This window comes from Mixophyes fleayi, chromosome 6, assembly GCF_038048845.1.
Source record: "Mixophyes fleayi isolate aMixFle1 chromosome 6, aMixFle1.hap1, whole genome shotgun sequence".
NCBI classification, from domain to species: Eukaryota; Metazoa; Chordata; class Amphibia; order Anura; family Limnodynastidae; genus Mixophyes; species Mixophyes fleayi.
Window position 1 is genome coordinate 99051961 of NC_134407.1, and position 18491 is coordinate 99070451.

Genomic DNA, 18491 nt, shown 5'->3' on the forward strand with positions numbered 1-18491 from the left:
ACAAGGTATTTTTATTATAGAAACAACGATAACTTAAAGCCGAACAGCAGTACACACCGTAATGGAGATGCCTTATTGTATACGGACAACAAGCCTTAAAGTGAAATAGGGACCTCCATTTCATGAGTTATTCTTGGTTTGTATCATACAAACTGAAAATGTATGTAATGCATTGATAATTGGGATTGTTATATAGTTATGTCTGAGAAATACTCCCCCTATGATAAAGATTATCAAATCATTTAGTATAAAAGTTGTCCGTAACAGTAGCAGAGTCTATTGCTTTGTTCTGAAAAGTAAAATTACTTCTGCAACACAATGAAATCAAGTTGGTGCTTTAAACAGAGAGATAGAAGAATAAGCACTATAGGGTGGGCAAGAAAGGACTCTACAGTGTTTCTACATCCCCAGTCCTACAGCAGATTACATCTCTTGCACACTTCTATGTTGTATTGGTGACCTGGATTCTGGTTTTAAAAATGATGGGGCCCTACATATCTAATTTTTCAGCATGATAGACTACATACATTTATTGAAAAGTATATGTCTTACACAATATTTTCTCTGACACTATGTTAAAAAAAAAAGAACTTTAAAGGGATACTATCATGAAAAAAACTGTTCAATTCTTTTTAATTTACGGATCATTTTCGTGAATTAATGTTGCACAAACAATGTATTTTACTCTACAAAAATATTGTACACAATACGAATTAGGACTCTTAAACCAGATGCGCAGATTTCATTTGGTGCTCCAAAAAAATGGCACCCTGACACTTGGGGCTACAAAACAATGGCGCCCTGACACTTGGGGCTACAAAACAATGGCGCCCTGACACTTGGGGCTACAAAACAATGGCACCCTGACACTTGGGGCTACAAAACAATGGCACCCTGACACTTGGGGCTACAAAACAATGGCACCCTGACACTTGGGGCTACAAAACAATGGCACCCTGACACTTGGGGCTACAAAACAATGGCACCCTGACACTTGGGGCTACAAAACAATGGCACCCTGACACTTGGGGCTTCAAAACAAGGACACCCTGACACTTGGGGCTTCAAAACAAAAGGCACCCAACACTTGGGGCTTCAAAACAAAAGGCACCCAACACTTGGGGCTTCAAAACAAAAGGCACCCAACACTTGGGGCTTCAAAACAAAAGGCACCCAACACTTGGGGCTTCAAAACAAAAGGCACCCAACACTTGGGGCTTCAAAACAAAAGGCACCCAACACTTGGGGCTTCAAAACAAAAGGCACCCAACACTTGGGGCTTCAAAACAAAAGGCACCCAACACTTGGGGCTTCAAAACAAAAGGCACCCAACACTTGGGGCTTCAAAACAAAAGGCACCCAACACTTGGGGCTTCAAAACAAAAGGCACCCAACACTTGGGGCTCCAAAACAAAGGCACCCTGACAGTCAGGGGTAGATTTACTAAAAATCACGTTTAGCAGCGGTTTAAACCACTGACGATGTAGTCAAACCTGTCAGCAAAATCAACATTTTTTTTTATATTTGCTAGATAGCTCAAACATTCTGTTTTAGCTATATTGCCATTCAGAACATAAAAGCAGGCATTATTGACTTGTGAATTATTATCATTATTTATTAATGTGCAAAATTAATTTATAATTAACTTCTGGAGGCAAATAGCTTGCACAACCACTTCTTTTGTTTTGGCTGTTTTCTTGTTGATTTTCGTAGCATTTTGTCAAGCAGCAGCTTAGTATATCTGACTGATTTTATTTTTTGATCATATTAAAACTCAGGATGGTGATTTGTAAAGTGGTGCTTTGTTAAACTGTGGTTTTCAGCTGTTTTACTGGCAATTTGTCCTTTAGTAAAGCCAGCGGGTTTGAAACCACCAGACAAAATGCTGAAACTTGGCGCTTTAAGCAAAATGCTCTTTAGTAAATCTACCCCTTGGATTTCCAGAACAATAACACTCTGACACTTGAGGCTTCAAAACAATGCACTTGAGGTTCCAGAACAATGGTACACAGGCACTAAAAAGGTACACAACTACTACTATAGACAACACTAAGTAAGCGATCCACTAAATTAGCAACATGCATAAAAACAGTGGTTTGACAAACTATTTGTTAGACTCAAGTATGTTAAGTAAAGCTAAAATTGTAAAAATTGCTGTGTTCTCTAAGATTTTTTATGCCATATCAGCTACAGCATTTTATGTCACACTAGATTTACAGAGTGACCTGGGATAGTCAGTTTAGTAATGTCCCTCATCTGGTGTGCCAGTCTAGTTGTATTGAAGACACTCCATATCAAATAACCATTTAATTTCTGAAACTTAATTGGTTTCCTAATAATCAGCTTTTCTGGCTGACAAAAATGTGTTCAAAATTTTCCCATCTTTTCACTTCAAGCTTAACTTTTGCAAACAATTCTAAACTGAAATCCTAATTTGTATTAGGTCTAACATGGTCCCCGTTGACCTGTCTACAGTTCCTTCCTAAGGATTAAGTATTTATTCTATGTTATTTCCAGGACTGAACATTGGCACAGAATCTGGAGTTCAGCAACCTGATACAAAATATTGTACTAGTATTGCTGCAGAACTCTTGTACCCCATTTAGGAGTAATTTAATGGCAGAGCTCCCGACTATATGCAAAGTGCCAGGACCCTGTAAGGGACCCCAACCAAAGCACTGATATTGTGAAAGGAAGTTATTTAGTCAAATTTCCTTTTAAATGGAAACCCCCTCTAACTTTACCCCGCAAATGCATATTCTATTTGCTATTAGGGTTGTTATGTGAAAATAAACTTCAATCCTAGATAGCTTGTATATATAATGTAACTGTTGTAATATCTATTTCTAATATAAACATTTCATTTTAAAAAACAAATGGTGCTCAGTAGCACACCACCATGCTAGTTGCTGTACCATTTACTACTGCCCAACTATCCACATTTACCTGAAAACTGAATTGTAAATAGGTGAAAACTTCTACCCATCTGCACAGTGCAAACCCCATCAGCATCTATCCAAAGTAGATAGACATACTCCACTGTCCAACCTTTTTATGTGAGATGGTCAAGATCAATACTTACAAGCTAATGGAGGCATGGATACACAACCACTGCCATACTGGACACAACCATAGAAAGGTTTCTGCCTTTTTTAACCAAAAGGGCATTTGTGTCCAAAAAAGGAAAACTCTGATAAATTCCACTTTCCAATTTTCTTACCCACTATGTTCAAACTTATTGACTTTGCTCTTCATAATAGAGACCCTTTGTTACTTCCTTGATATGAACGTTAATGAATGTTTATGCACAGGACAATTTGATAATGATGCATGTGGTCAGCAGAAACATTGCTTATTTTGAATGCACATTATTAAATATAAAGGTAGCTGTTTCTACGATTTAATCATACAATTACATAAAAATCTATTAAATTGTATGAAAATATTTTAGAGTGGGAGACATGCAATCAATTTCAATGAGAATTATACTGTATAGAAACAGATCGCACAAGAGAGACTTTCTGTAACGTAATGTATATGTGATAAAAGGTAAATCTTGAATTGGTTTGGAGTCGGGGGGGAGGATGGGTAAGGAGGAGGGTTTGCAATCCAATTTTTTCTGACTGGATCTCATCAGAAAAGCAATATACTGTGTGTGGGGAATTCATACAATGTACAACTGCAATTAAAGAAATGAAGACTGTAAATGTACCTGGGTAGTTTAATATGTTCACTGTCAAAATAATTCCTATTTGTCTGCAAACTAATACTGTAATTGGCTAAAGGAAAGGAATAAATACAAATGGTCCGGCAGACGATTAGGATCATTGGATGGAAATCTATTTCATCCAAAGGAGCTAACGCTCCATAACATGAAACTGGCAATGACAAAGACAATAAGAATCCAGAAAAGAGGTGTGAAATCTTAAGTCCGCAACTGTGACAATTTTTTGTAAAACATCTATTGATATCTATTATACAACTTTTTAAAACATTGTTGTTAAATAGTCAGATTGGAAAGCGAGCTTTTGGTCGAGAATTCACAAAATACTATACAAAAAATAAATAGGAAGATTATGATAATCATATACAGTGGCTATTAAAAAAAAAAAACTCACTCCCCTTTGGAATTTTCCACATTTCACTTACATCATGGAGTCAAAATGTATTTATTCAGGAAATCATACCACTAAACAGCAAATATTCTGTAATGTCAACTAAAGCAAAACTTGTTATTAAATAAAAAAAACAAACAAACAAAAAAAAAAAACAGACATCTTGCTCCCTAAGTGTTCACCCTCTTCCACCAGAGTTTATATAGTGGTAGCTTGGCAATCAGTTGTCACATAATTCATTGACTTAAGTGTTTCAACTGATTTCAAAATAAGTACACCAGGTGTGAAAGGTTAGTGCATTTCTAAACAGGTGTTTCATCATGAAGATAGAAGAACATTTAATGCAAATCTGAAAGTTTAATAGAAATTATTCAGGGGACAGAAATAATAAGTCTTAAAACTTTTAATAACTTGATAGAATATGGCACAACTGTGAGCTTATCTAAAACAGGCTAGCCTCCAAAACAGAGCAGTAGAGACGAGTAACATTTTCGTAACGGTTGTGTAAAATATTTGCCTCAAATCCTAATTGACAGCAGAATTTTTCACGTGCTGGTGGAATTTGGTCTCAAGTGTTTCTGTCCAACTTCACCCCACTATAAATCAGAATTAATATGCAAACATCATCCCAGCACTTTTCATAGACTATAAACTCTGCAAATGAGTATTTAATAAAAATACAATGAGAATTTGCACTGTGCAGCAAAACAAATTTAAAAAGGAAGTTGAATATTATGGGCCTGAGTCATTAAGGAGAGTAATGCAAAAAAAAAGAGTAAATCATACCCTGGACAAACCATGTTACAATTCAAGGGGTATAAATTAACTTATTATTTTACATTTAGGGAAATACTGCCTGATTTTTCATGTAGCACACAAATACTTGATATCTTTATTGTTACACTGAAATTTAAAGTTGATCTAGGACATCCCCTATCCCAACTATAAATCCACATTATAAATTTACCTCTCCCTCCAATGCAACATGGTTTTGCCCAGGTGCAAAGTTACTCCTTTTTTCTCCTTTAATCTCCTTAATATATGACCCTATATGTTTAAATTTCACAACTGAGAATAATGATATTTCTCTCATCTCATCTTCTACTATGGGGTTGCTTTTCTGCTTCAGGGACTAAAAAAAATATCAAAACACAAAATAAAACAGATGAAGATACAGACAAAATCTGTTGCACTCAGTCAGAGACTCAGGACTTGGGAAATGATTTATATTTCAGCAGAAAAATCAACCAAAGCATACAGCAAAAGCCACATTGGAGTAGCTTAAATACAACAAATAAAAATCAATGTCCTGGAGAGGCACAATTCAAATCCCATAAAAAATCTTTGGAATAGTTTACAAATTGCTGTTTATCAAAGGTCCTCAAAAGGTCCTCAAATCCAACCTGATGGGAAGCAATATTGCAAAGAAGCATGGGAGAAAATTCCAGATGTGCCAAGGTGATAAAGACTCAAAGACTTAGCTGTAAATGCTGTTAAATGTGCTTTAGAATATGGGAAGTGAATATTTATGTAATTATCGTCTACATTTAATTTGTAATTAAGGAAAAAGCATCATTTTTTTTCATTTGATATTACAGAGTATTTTTTGTTGATCATTGGAAAGTATTCCAAAATAAATCCATTTTTATTAGATGATGTAAGAAAATAAAAAGTAAAAAAGGGGGTGGAATAATGTATACCCATTGTGTATTTATTGTACTATACTAAATGTTCTTTATTCTATAATGTCATTTGCAGCAAATTTTTTTAGATTGCATTCGTACATGTCCCCAATAATGCTTTATAACTGAAACATAATTAAATAAATACATGTTTCTGTTTGAAGAAGGCCAGTAGTAACAATACTGCACATATAAAAAAGAAATGACTAATCATGTTGTTACAGACTTGTATCTTACCAAGATACGTATACGTGTTGTAGAGAACACCTGACATAACTAGTAGAAGTCCCAATTAATCTATGCAAACAGTCTGTAGAAAATTTAAAAGATAAAATAAAAAATAAATAAAATTAAACAAGTTTGACTTTCTACTATAAATATATACAGTATGCTTACACACTTTTTTAAACAAAATTGACCTATTGCAGTACTTGTAGTGAAAACCGGGCAAAGAGTTAATTTTTTTAGTGACTTGCCAGAAGAGAACCACAAGGTTAATTTTTAAATCTTACTCATACATGCCAACTTTTAAGACTTCTCCCCTGGGACATCCGGGGGAGAAGTCATGTGACACAGTGACATTATCGCATCACCACCATAGCCCCGCCCCCACTATAAAAAGCCGAAATTCACAGCACTGAATGGAGGGGACGGAGCTTAATGACACAATTAAGCCCCCCCCTCCATTCACTACCGTGAATTTCGGCAAATGCGGGAGCTTTGCCTACTCTTCCGGGAGTCCGTGAGGACTCCACAAATTTCGGGAGCCTCCCGGGAATTCCAGGAGAGTAGGCAAGTGTGATCTTATTTAGTTATTATTATTATTGGTGAGCCCTTTTACCTTTAACTAAGGTAGCTCTATTACACCCGTTTTAAAATGCACACTGAGACAGAGGCCAGAGAACATGTGCTTTTTTGTATTGTATATAATTAGAAGAAAACATGAATACCAGTTACGTGAAGGGACTTTTGTGCAATAACTTTTGTTACTGAAAACTTAGTTTTATTTTTACAGTACCAGTTAAAGAACTTTGACTCAGGATGGTATTCACACAACCACTTTGAACCCTAATACTGTAGTGATTGGGAAACATTATCCCCTTTTTCAATTAAGTGCTTATGCTCAGAAACTGTTGCATGTGGCATCTTCACAGTGGAAGAGTTCTTGTGTGACCGATTATGTGCATGCCCCATTCTCTTCAGTGTGTCAGCGCAATGCAATTTCAGCACTATTGAGCTTCAAAGTTCACAACACCTGTGTGTATGAGAAGTAGGCCAAGAATGTAAAATAAAATGGGACTTTTCCATATATCATTATTTATATAGCGCCAGCAAATTCCGTAGCGCTTTACAATTGGGGACAAATATAGTAATAGACAATACTGGGTAATACAGACAGGGGTAAGAGGACCCTGCTCACAAGCTTATATTATATATTGTGTTTGCTTGTTTATATGCAAAATGTAATACAATTTAATGTAGAAAATTATGTAAAAGAATGAATGTTTAAGTCTCCTTACCCACTTGTGTCAAAATAAATACTTTAATAAAAACAAAATGTAGATGGGTATGGGGATGGAAGTTATTGGTTCTAATGACCCCATCAGCGATCAGGAGCATCTCTGCGCTATTTATTTTCAATCACCGCAAGAGGGTTCAATGTAAATTCCAAAAAGTGTAAAATCAGGGATTGTAAATATTTTTGTATTGCCCTGGCTTCCATTTCTGGAAGCAGTTACAGGTTACCCTCCGTGTGTTTCAAAAGGGTGGGGCTCCCTGACAATTGTCCAGAGCCCAGACGTGTCTTAAAACGGTTCTGCATGGACAGAATAAGCCCATCGTCGTCGCATCTAATTGGAAACAACCACCCCTTTCAGCGATTAAAACCTGCATCTGGCACCTCACATACATGGAGAAAATTACATATCATCTCCAAGACTGACCAGGCTGTTTTTTTACCCAAGATTGGGCCCTATGGTTCTTCAGAGAAGAAACAAAACCACCCTTCCCATAATTTATACTTCCCTCAGTTCATCAAGCTCTCATCTTCCCTTTATCCTTTTCCTCCTCTTATTAGTAAAAATATCCCACCTTGGCCAGAAAACGCCTACGATGAAAATAATCCTGGTCCCAAATGGATGGGGCTATTATGCAGTTAAAAGCATAATGGTATAAATACAAAGTGGTAGGAGACAACAGAACATACTATCACCAGGAGAAAAGTCACCATATAACAAATAAGATTAGAATTCATCCCATTTATCAGCAAAACCTTAGGACTCTAACCAATTTAGTCAGTGTTGATATGTCTAGGCAACACTTTATTGTGTGCCGAGGCATATAAGAAACAAGAATTTAATGTTTGGTGTATTACTACTGTATATTACTGCAGTGACAGTCTGTTTTTATCTTCAAATGTAGTACTATAAATATTTTGTGCTATCTTTATGACAACTGCTTAGTTTCACTACCGGTATAGATTCCAGCTTGTGGCTACATGGGACTGCACCTTCTAGATACAGCTCTTGATGCTTGTCACCTAGTGTATATTACCTCGGATTCCAGGAGACACAGACATGATTGGGAGCTTGATACTCTAGTTTATACTCAATGAGAAATTTTAAAGGTATTCCAGTCTGGGCTGTAAATAAACCTATAAAATAATTGGCTGAAAAGAATAAATATTGCTGAAGCACACATCCATTGTAGTCTAGTAAGCCAGGAGAGAATGTTGGTTCAATAAAGGAGCTAATGATTTCATGTAAACTGACAGCAAGGAAACTATATGTAGGGAGAAAACCTGCACAATAAATGTTATGTACCCAACTGTGTGCAATGTCCTGCTGGTATTATTTGTCATCAGTAATTTATTATATATATATATATATATATATATATATATATATATATATATATATATATATATGTATATAGTCCAACTGATCACTACATAGAGAGTACTATGCGAAAGCTGTGCATTTAGCAGTACAATGAGGCTTGCCTGTGTGAACCAAGGCGAATCTAATTGGAGAAGCTGTTTTCAAGTTTATTTATTTATATTGATGGAAGCATCACTCAGAGGCACAGAAATGGGGACGTACCTTTTGTCTCACTCGTAAACACATATATATATCACTCCACGTAAACACGCGTGGGTGCTCAATTTGTAATATAATATATGTAATATATTTGTACTAAAAATGGCAAATGATTTTTCAGATTCTTAAAATTGGGGAAAATTAAATGAAATATCATGGACTCTAATATAAAGCTAAATTTAGATCACATATTGCCAGAAATAGATAAATCAAAATGGCATTGGTTTATTAACAAATTGCATTGGTTTGCTGCTGAATCATAACAAATATATGAGCTCAAAGTGAGAACTGCAGTTCACATTGAATGACAGAAACTGGTGATAATAAATAATTCTTCATTTAATATTAAACTAATGAATTCGCAGAATTTGTGGTTTGGGTGGAGGAAACAGTCACTTGTAGAATACACATGTGGCTGAATAGTGAACAGCAATTGAATGAAAGTCGCCTCCGCTCAAACCAAAGATGATGCACTGGAGAAACTGCCCCTTCCTAAACCCTCAACCAGCTCCAACACTAGACAGCCTGGAGTGGTTTGCACTGTAATATGGAGATCATAGTCCCCCAGCTATAGTGAAAACCAGCCTAAGACTGCTCAGTGCAACTGTCCCACAGTAGTTAAGGGAACAATAATAATGCCACTACAAATCATGTCAGTAATAGATGTATGCAATTGCAAACACATCATTTGGTACTATCATTAGTTATTAGTATTAATCTATAGCAGAGGTAGGTAACATGGCCCCAGTTGTTGCAGTAACAAGTCATAGCATGCCCTGCCAGAACCAAATCCTTACCACATTAATCGTATTATATTTAGCTTTACTTTAGCAATTATGCTTTTATGTTCTTACTACCAACATAAAATTTGAAAGAGATTTCATAGTTTCCAAAACTTGTCACATTTCCACAATTGATTGGCTTTCCAATAAGTGACATTCTTAAATGGTTAATGTCAGATTTTAACGGCGGGAGAGAGTCAATCAGAGGGGCATATAATGCTGCCTCTCTCTGACAGTTAAGGCTTATTGTAAGCTTATTACTGTCTTTACGAATGTGTAGTCTCAATCTCGGAGCCCTTGCAACATAGTTTTCAAACTCATAGGTTAATTGGCTTCTGAATTAAACCTAGTGTGTGTGTTTGTGTGGTAGTGAATTTAGACAGGGACTGATGTGAATGACTAAACATTCTCTGTAAAATGCTGCATAATACGCTCACATTGTAAAAATGAAGGTTAATAATAATTTGGCCCTTTAAGTATATGCTATTAAAATAACTAAATGGATGTTCAAGCCAAATCTTTTGCACAATAATAGGTAATAGCTTTATATTTGCAGCAGGTCAGTCGTGATGCTATGTAAAAAATGAAAACTTAAAGTTAATATTAAAAACAAACTTGTGTTCCAACTTGTACAAGCGAATGCCAACCACTGCAAGTCTGAGAACAACTAGGTACTCTCTGGGTTACACTAGAAAAACATCTAGGAAGATATGGGTACATGGAATACCTTTAAAATATCCGCAATTTAGCTTGCCCAAAATTAAAAAAATGTATAAAAAAAAAAACCCCCAAAAAACAAAAAAACCTCAAAACTTACTTTCTCCCTCTCGTTGAGTTAAACGTCCCGCCATATTTCTTCCGATTAAGGATGAGAGCAGCAATTTCGGGGACGTATCGGGCAAACATTGCCTGAATGCGTGGAACGAGAAATAGGAAGAAAAAAACAAACAAACAAAGGACAAATAGCATGCAGAGAGGTTTGCCCTGCAGCAGTGACACCACACCTCGGTCAATACTTACTTCCGTCCACTAACTGCACTATAAGAACCACCATATTTCTTTCGGTTTCCTATTAACTCTATGATTTCGGGGACGTAGCTGGCAAACATGGCCTAGGAAGGAAGACAGGAGACAGAAGAGAAGACTAAAAAGAAAGAAAGGACGTCTGTTGCAGAAAAGGCCACACTCGACATAGGGGGTGGAATTCGAGGAACAGCCTCAGCCAAATAAACCAGTTTTGGATGGACAGACACACTGCTGTGAGTTCCTTCTTACAAATAAATAGGGCATTGCATTGGCAAATAATGTTCTACACCAGGCTGAAGGAATACGAGGGTTGATATTTGAAATTGAACAAATGACTGTCTACATAATGCTACTTTTATTACCACCAGATCCTGCGGGCAATATCCTGATAATTGTAGTTTGGATATTACTTTGTTTAATAACTGCAGTCAAACTTTCCCAGGCATGAAACTCACACAAACACTTTCAAAATTCTACTTGGAAAAACTTCTAATACCATCCACACAACATTTCAGAAAGCTGTAATTTTTTGGGAAGAAATTTATTGCAAATTATATATTTACAAAACAGCAGGAAATCATAATCACAAAATAAAGGATGCCATTACACTTTCAGCCTACTATAGCAGATACTGTGAGGTGTGCTTGACAGCACAATCTCCTTCCGCAGCTTGATATGTCACTGCTCTGTGCTGTTTGGGGACCTTGCTCGTTTAACTACACAGTTCTCAGACTATGGCTTTTTGTCTGCCTCAATTTGATTCACGATATAAGAATATTATTCCTGTCACATGCAACTATACCCTCATAACTCAATCACACGTGAACAATGATAAGATTCGTATGCTGATCTCCTGAAATACTTTATGCTGTTGTTAATAACCTGATTGGATTCATGAAAGTGCAATTGGTGAAGAATGATGCACAGACCCTAGTCAAGTAAACATTACATAGAAATGTGACAAGAATAATTTGGTAAAATGGCTATTGAGACTAATTTGTATTGTAAATGGAACAGTAAACCTTAATATTGTTTTGAGTATCTATGTGCCAAATTTTCTTTTCTTGGGATCAATCAGGAGCTGTTGACTGACACCCAACTGATAAATACAGCCAACCACTGTGTAAAATAACACAATCATTGAACAAAATTCAAACAAGCAAACAGTATTCTTAATAGTTTATCTGCTTGTCACAATACTTCACTGACTTATGAATGGTGTTAGAATCTGATTTTTCTTTTAAAGGATTAACGATTACAGTTTTTTTATTCCTAAAAACCCGGTGCAGTTCATTTCAGCAAAAAGGCAAATCAACCCTGCAACACACCAGTTTGCAGATTCTCAACCCAAGACTGGTTTCTCAATCCAAGCATGGGGCTGATCTCCCTTTGTCGAGCGTGATTGAAAAAGCAAAAATATTTGGGTCTACCAAATTATACCCAAAAAGTAAGAAAAGAAAAAAGGGGAAATGTCACAAAAAGTCCACAAAAAAGGAGGTATACATTAAAAAGTATAATTAAAAAAAAGGAATAATGGCCAGCTGGTGTATTTTTCTGTGAACTAGTCATTTAACTCTGTAAAACATTGCAAAGTTGTTTTTTTTTAATACTGCAGCAAAAAAACAAAAACATACATCACATTCCTCAAACATGCATTAAGGGAAATAAACTGTAACAAATACTCTAAAGGGATATTCTATTATAAAAAAAAAAAAAAAAAAAGTTGTATACTATAAAAATGACGAAAGCACAAACTATATTTATACTGTTCTTAAAACACAAAATAAACATTAAACACAAATACAAATTAACAGATGTGGATGTGGTTACTAGTAATGAAGTCAAGCACTTTGCTCTGTATGTTGCCAGGGCAATGCCCCAGCACTTACAGACAGCAGTCATCATAATCAGCAGAGTCTGCTGAGCCATCCAAAGCGTGCATCAGTGGCGCTATATAAATAAATGGTGATAATGATGATGCATCACCTATGCTTTTAACAGACTAAAAGGCCTATTTATGTAAGAGTGCATTTTTTGGTCATAAAGTAGCATCTCAAACAAACAATAATCTTAAAAGATCCCTCTACCCACTGCATTGCGATATAGTGCACATATACTTCAGCTGCTAATGCTATCGTCAGATGGCGCAACTGATTACAAGCTCTGAAAAGCTGAGTTTTTTTCTCACTCTTGCTCATTGTCTCCATAGAAAATTATGTACCAAAATGAATGAATTTGGAGTCGGACAAAGTGACTGATGAATTGTAAAAGATCCACAGGTACAGAGCCATATCTTAAAATTTCAGCGCCTGGGGCAAGAAGGAAAACTGGCGACCCCTAGCCCTCAATTTCAACCGAATAAACCTAAATTATTCATAAACTGCGCCCCCCTTCAACATTGCGCCCTTAGCAGTTGCACCGCTTGCACAGCCCTAATTATGGCCCTGTACAGGTGGTACTAATTATTTCACTGCTGACCTGGAAAACCTGCACTGTAAGAGGTCCCTAAGGACTAGATTTGAGAAACTCCGTTCTCAATAGTCCATCTCATATCATACATGACCACTCTCGTGGAGTGTCAGGGAGACTCCTGGAAGAGGTCATTCTCCCACATCCTGCCCACATACTAGTGTAGTGGACTATAGACTTCATGATGGCTATGAAGATGTGATCACGACAAAGGGAAATACTTCGTGAGTATCGCGAGATCCGACAGCGGGATTATGACTCAGAGCCTCGGTTTCAGTTTTGCAATTGGCGGGAATACCCGGATCTGTCTCGGATCGGCAACGTTCGGGTGGGCTCGGATTTCAGATATCCGAGCCCGCTCATCTCTATATCTTTATATATATATATATATATATATATATATATAAGTTGATTTATAAATTATAATTTTAGGTGCTGGCTATTGTGTTAGAGGACAGGATTCCGATGCCTGGAACAGTTGCACAACTCTACACAATACTTCTCTTATATTGAACGCTGGATGGCAAATCTTAGATTTTGGGGGAGACGTCACAGAGCACAAAATCAAACCACAAAGTGTAAAACCACATTTTAAGGTTTGAAGACCTTCCTGGGATACAAACCATCCCACACTTAAGTGGTGGTTTGCTAAACTGCATGGCAAAAAAATGCTGAGTCGTTTAAAAAACAAAAAAATATAAAAACAAAAAATAATGTGGTTGTGACAGACGACTTAGGTCAAATCACATGCTGACTGAGCTACCACGTCTATCAGATAGGATAAAGATAAGTTACTCAACAGCCCAGCCTATTCAGCATTGGGCTCATTTTTTTAAGAGGGGGAACAAAAGAATGTTGATGCCCCTGACCATTGGGTAGCAGCAGGGCTGAAGCTAGCTCTGGGGGCACCCTAAACGGCTCCACTGCCCCCACAGCCTTGAAGCTGGAGGAGCACAAGAGAACAGCATTTTGATCCTCAGTAGAGTGAGGTGCTTCTCTGTGACATCATAGCCAAGCGCCACTCTCCCAGCCCATAACAGCTGGCAACTTCATAGGTAATAAGCTGATGACTTCCTGTCCCCCATGTCAGCGGCTGGAGCTCCATATGGTGGCACTGCTGGAGCATCAAAAACTCTGGATGAATGACATCTTGCCACTCATTTAAGCACCTCTAACCGTTGGCACCTAGGTATATATATTCTAATTACTATATATATATATATATATATACACATATACATATATACATATATACACACACATATATATATATATATACACACATATATATATATATATATATACACACACACACATACATATACACACACACATATATACAAATATATATATATTTATTTTTACTATGTAAAATGTTTATGTATAATATTTATTATTTAAAAATATCCATTTTATCAATCTATTTTGTAACTTTTTATTTCTTTTTAATAGAAGGTAGAACGGGAAGCCAGGGCTTTCAGTTCCACTGTGCATGTTTAATCTGGCAATTCCGGTTCAGGCAACCAGACTGGCCGGCGAAGAGGAAAGAGTATTGCATCACTAAACTTTCCTAGCAAAAATGTAATGGTTAATTGCAGAGATAGGAAGTTTTGTGATAAGCAGCAGTAGAAAACTAGTTCTGTCACTGCTTGATAATAAACAGGCCCATTTGGCCTTTCTCCTTGCGTGCACTAAGACAGATGTGCATGGATGGATGACCCTGGCCAAAATCAACAGACAACAAAGACACATACACTGACAATACAGTACACATGCAGTGGTAAGTAGAAAGACATTGACTCAGTGGTAAATACAGAGCAACAGAGACTGACACCGAAAAAAAAATGCATAAATGGGCTCTGGGGAGACAGGACAACATGCATCTTAGTAAACTAGATAGATACTGAAACAGACATGTGGAATCAGAGTTTCTCTTTGCAATGAATTACAGGTCTCTCTGAAATGGAATCAGTTAAATGCTCCAATAGTAAAACAGATTCACATTATCAATGCATATGCACTTATTCACTAAATTCACGAGAAAACACACCACTGGTTACTTAACATATATATCTAAAAATACATTTAAAGGAGACTGGGCTTATGTACTGTCAAACAAAACCAGTGGTCGTCTATAAAAATGAGCATTCATAGCCATATATATCATAAACATTTATTTATAATGTAATGATAAAAAAAAGTAATTGATAAAAGAAAGGTCTCAATGTTTTCGATTGGGGACGTCCCTTAAATGTTTGGATTTGGGAAGTGGTGGGGAGACATTTAAAATAAAATAAAACGAATAGACAAAAAGTTTGCAACAAAAAAGGTAATGCTATTGGGAGGGTCACACACTAGGGAGAGTGGGGTAAAAGGTAAATTCAGTTTATATCTAAAAATAATACACAGATACAGAGCCATGTTTTGTCCAACAAACACTTATGATTTAAGCTGCTGTAGTCAAAGGCTGCAACCGGAAATGACAGTAGGAACATGTCATTTACCGTGTGTTTTTTTGGGGCCCCTTTATTATGCGAGTAGACTCACTGAACTGACAGAAAAGACACGGATGGCAATGTGCACCTAGAGGGAGCTCAGCCATAAGTGCAATATTAAGCAGAATGTGTGTCTCAAGCTTGCAGTTGGCCAAGTTATGATTAATGGAAGTCAACATGAATCTTTAAAACTTACAAAGTAAATATCTTTGCAGATTTTCAGTTTATATTTAAAATTACAATTTGAATTCTGCCATTAACCCATGGAGGTGAATTACTAACAGAGAGCAAGATAGCAAAACTGTCGTAACCCATAGTAACCAGTCAGGCAAATTTTGCACTGAAGTCTGCATCTATGCAAAATGTTACTAAAGCAATCCCATAGTGTTATGTATTTATTTTTCTTCAAATGGGCATTTTAATATAACTGACAAGTAATTGTACTCTAAGCGGAAATTTAGAAGTCATGGATGCTAAAAATCTATAAGAAACATGTGTTTAAATCCATAAGTAAACCTACTGCTTATCAAGTTTGTTTAAAAATGTGAGCAAAGTCATTAGTATTTGTGCTAAGGTAATACCAGAAGCAAACATACTGTTGTTACTACTACCTTTTGCACTAGCCGGCCTCTCTGTATGAACTCATGAATCAAGCCTTGCCTATTTAGTTGAAATCTCCATTTAGGAAAATGAAGGAGCAAGTCATGGACTGACCGATTTTATAATGTTATTAAGGTCTGTAAGATTTTAATAATATGAATTTGGATTTTCCATACGACGCACAAGGAGCTTGTGGCAGAACTTCCAAAGCAAACTGTTTGGTCGGACTAATCGATCTGAGCTACATGGAGGAACCTGCATACATTAGGTTACTGCATGGACATACCCAGCCATTGGTTATTAATAAAATCACTGAATATATTGAATAATTATTTTTACATGCAATAGCAGCATGGTAAGGCAAATGTATAACTGAAGTTGGGTAACCCCAACCTGACTGCACTTTGACACAGTGTTATTTTCATATTGTTTGTTGGAATAATTAGGGACAACGGGGATGACAAAAAAGGGTAAAAAGCAAAGTAGGAGCAGACTGAAACCGCAAAAAATATCTTCACAGTAACCAGTATATAAAACCCAAATTATGCTGCTTAATCTTTTCTTTACTGGAGAGGCAGTGTGTTAAGGCCGCTTCAATAAAGAATTGGTTACTGCTAAGAAACAGTCTAGTAGAACAATAAATAACATGTTATTTCTTAAACTCTTTACTACTTTATGAGAATGCTGGTCTCCTACATCTGTAAAGGGTAAATATGAACTATCTACCTGTCCCAACACTAGTCTGTATTGTACTATGGTAGTGGGTATCACTTGAACTCACAGATAAAGTTCTGCCAAGGGAAAGCTCTGAAATATCTATGAAACTGCCCTGCTGTGAAAATGGTATAGGATTACAACAGTAAAGCACCAAACACCAGACCATTTATCACAAGGGTTGCTTATATGGTACAAGTGATACTCACTACAGACATGAGCCTAAATACATTGATAAGTGGATGAAAACTAAACATACCCATTATAAAATACAGTATGTTTCATGCCAGCTGGATCGGCAATATGCTGCAAATCTGGCAAAACTATTAAAAACATTTGCCTATTGTAGCATGAAAATCTGCAGAGCATTGCTCCTCAGAGTTGAAGTTTTTCCACAAGCAAAGTAGTAATGTTCTGTAACACTAAACTCTGGCACAAGAAAACACTGTTTGATGAGTATTGCGCCAAATATTAAACATAAAATACCACAGGTGCATTAGACTATATTTACAAAATGCATGTATTAATGCATACAATTCTGTACTTAGTATTGTTTGTTGTGCGTAATCGTTTTATTATAACCATCCACCGGAAAGCCTTAGAAGTGTTTATAAATGGTTTATATCCAACAGACACATAAGGTGAGAGGAAAGTGGGACCTGTTCCTGCCTCTCTGTTCATAATATAGAAATTGCACCAGAATTAAGTGTGAATTAATCAGAACTTCCATTTTGTTGTGGAAATGATCTAGCTGTAAATGTTAACTCACATTGTGTCACACTTCAACTTATTCTTCAAGTGTCAAAACAAATGGAAGATGAGTTTGCTATTCTCTGCAGATCCTATGCAACTGCAACCCAAGATACTATACCAAGAGAAAATAAAGTATTTTTACCAAACCGCCGAGAATGAAAAAGACCATGAAGAGACGGCCAAGTGTGGTTTTTGCATAAACATCTCCGTATCCTACTGTGGACATGGTCACCATTAGCAGGTAGACACATTCCCAATATGAAATACTCTGTGAGTTTCGGAAATCATCCCATGGGTCACCAGAGTTCTCCACCTACAAAGAAAACAGGGATCAATAATTTTACTTTCAGCAAAACAATACCGCATTCCCCCAATAGTATAGTAATTGTTGTATTTTATAAGGCAAAATTTCCAAGTGTATCATAAACATACCATCTTGCCAACAATGATAATCATGTAAAATAAAACGGATATATAACATATATAGAAAATAATTTGTCAACTCCTAGGATGATTACAAGGTGGAATTTAATACTTACAGAGAACATATTTTGGGGATTAATAAAACAATGGATAATTTAATTCTCAGCACAGTTTTAAAGGAATTAGATCTAGAGATCATCATTTTTGGCTTATATGAAACACTGGGATACTTTATAAACACATTTTAAGTGCATTCAGAATTTAAAGTACTGTAGCTACTGACTGAAATTACTTGTTTTGAAACTGTCATGAGAAGCAAGTCACTCATTGTCAT

The 18491-nt window shown here is 36.4% G+C and overlaps 1 protein-coding gene across 13 annotated transcripts in view; it reads right to left on the reverse strand.

The window, feature by feature from the left end:
* The window catches only part of KCNMA1 (potassium calcium-activated channel subfamily M alpha 1), a 407193-nt gene that overhangs the window by 126834 nt on the left and 261868 nt on the right, over positions 1–18491 (reverse strand). For 11 of the 13 annotated variants that reach the window (XM_075217090.1, XM_075217089.1, XM_075217100.1 and 8 more), the window contains exons 8-9: positions 17877–18047; positions 10698–10789 (exon numbers count right to left, since the gene is read on the reverse strand). In XM_075217090.1, the coding sequence (XP_075073191.1) occupies positions 10698–10789; positions 17877–18047 (263 nt within the window). Of the gene's footprint in view, positions 1–10494; positions 10587–10697; positions 10790–17876; positions 18048–18491 lie in introns of all 13 variants that reach the window. The other 2 variants (XM_075217102.1, XM_075217099.1) reach the window with 1 other exon arrangement.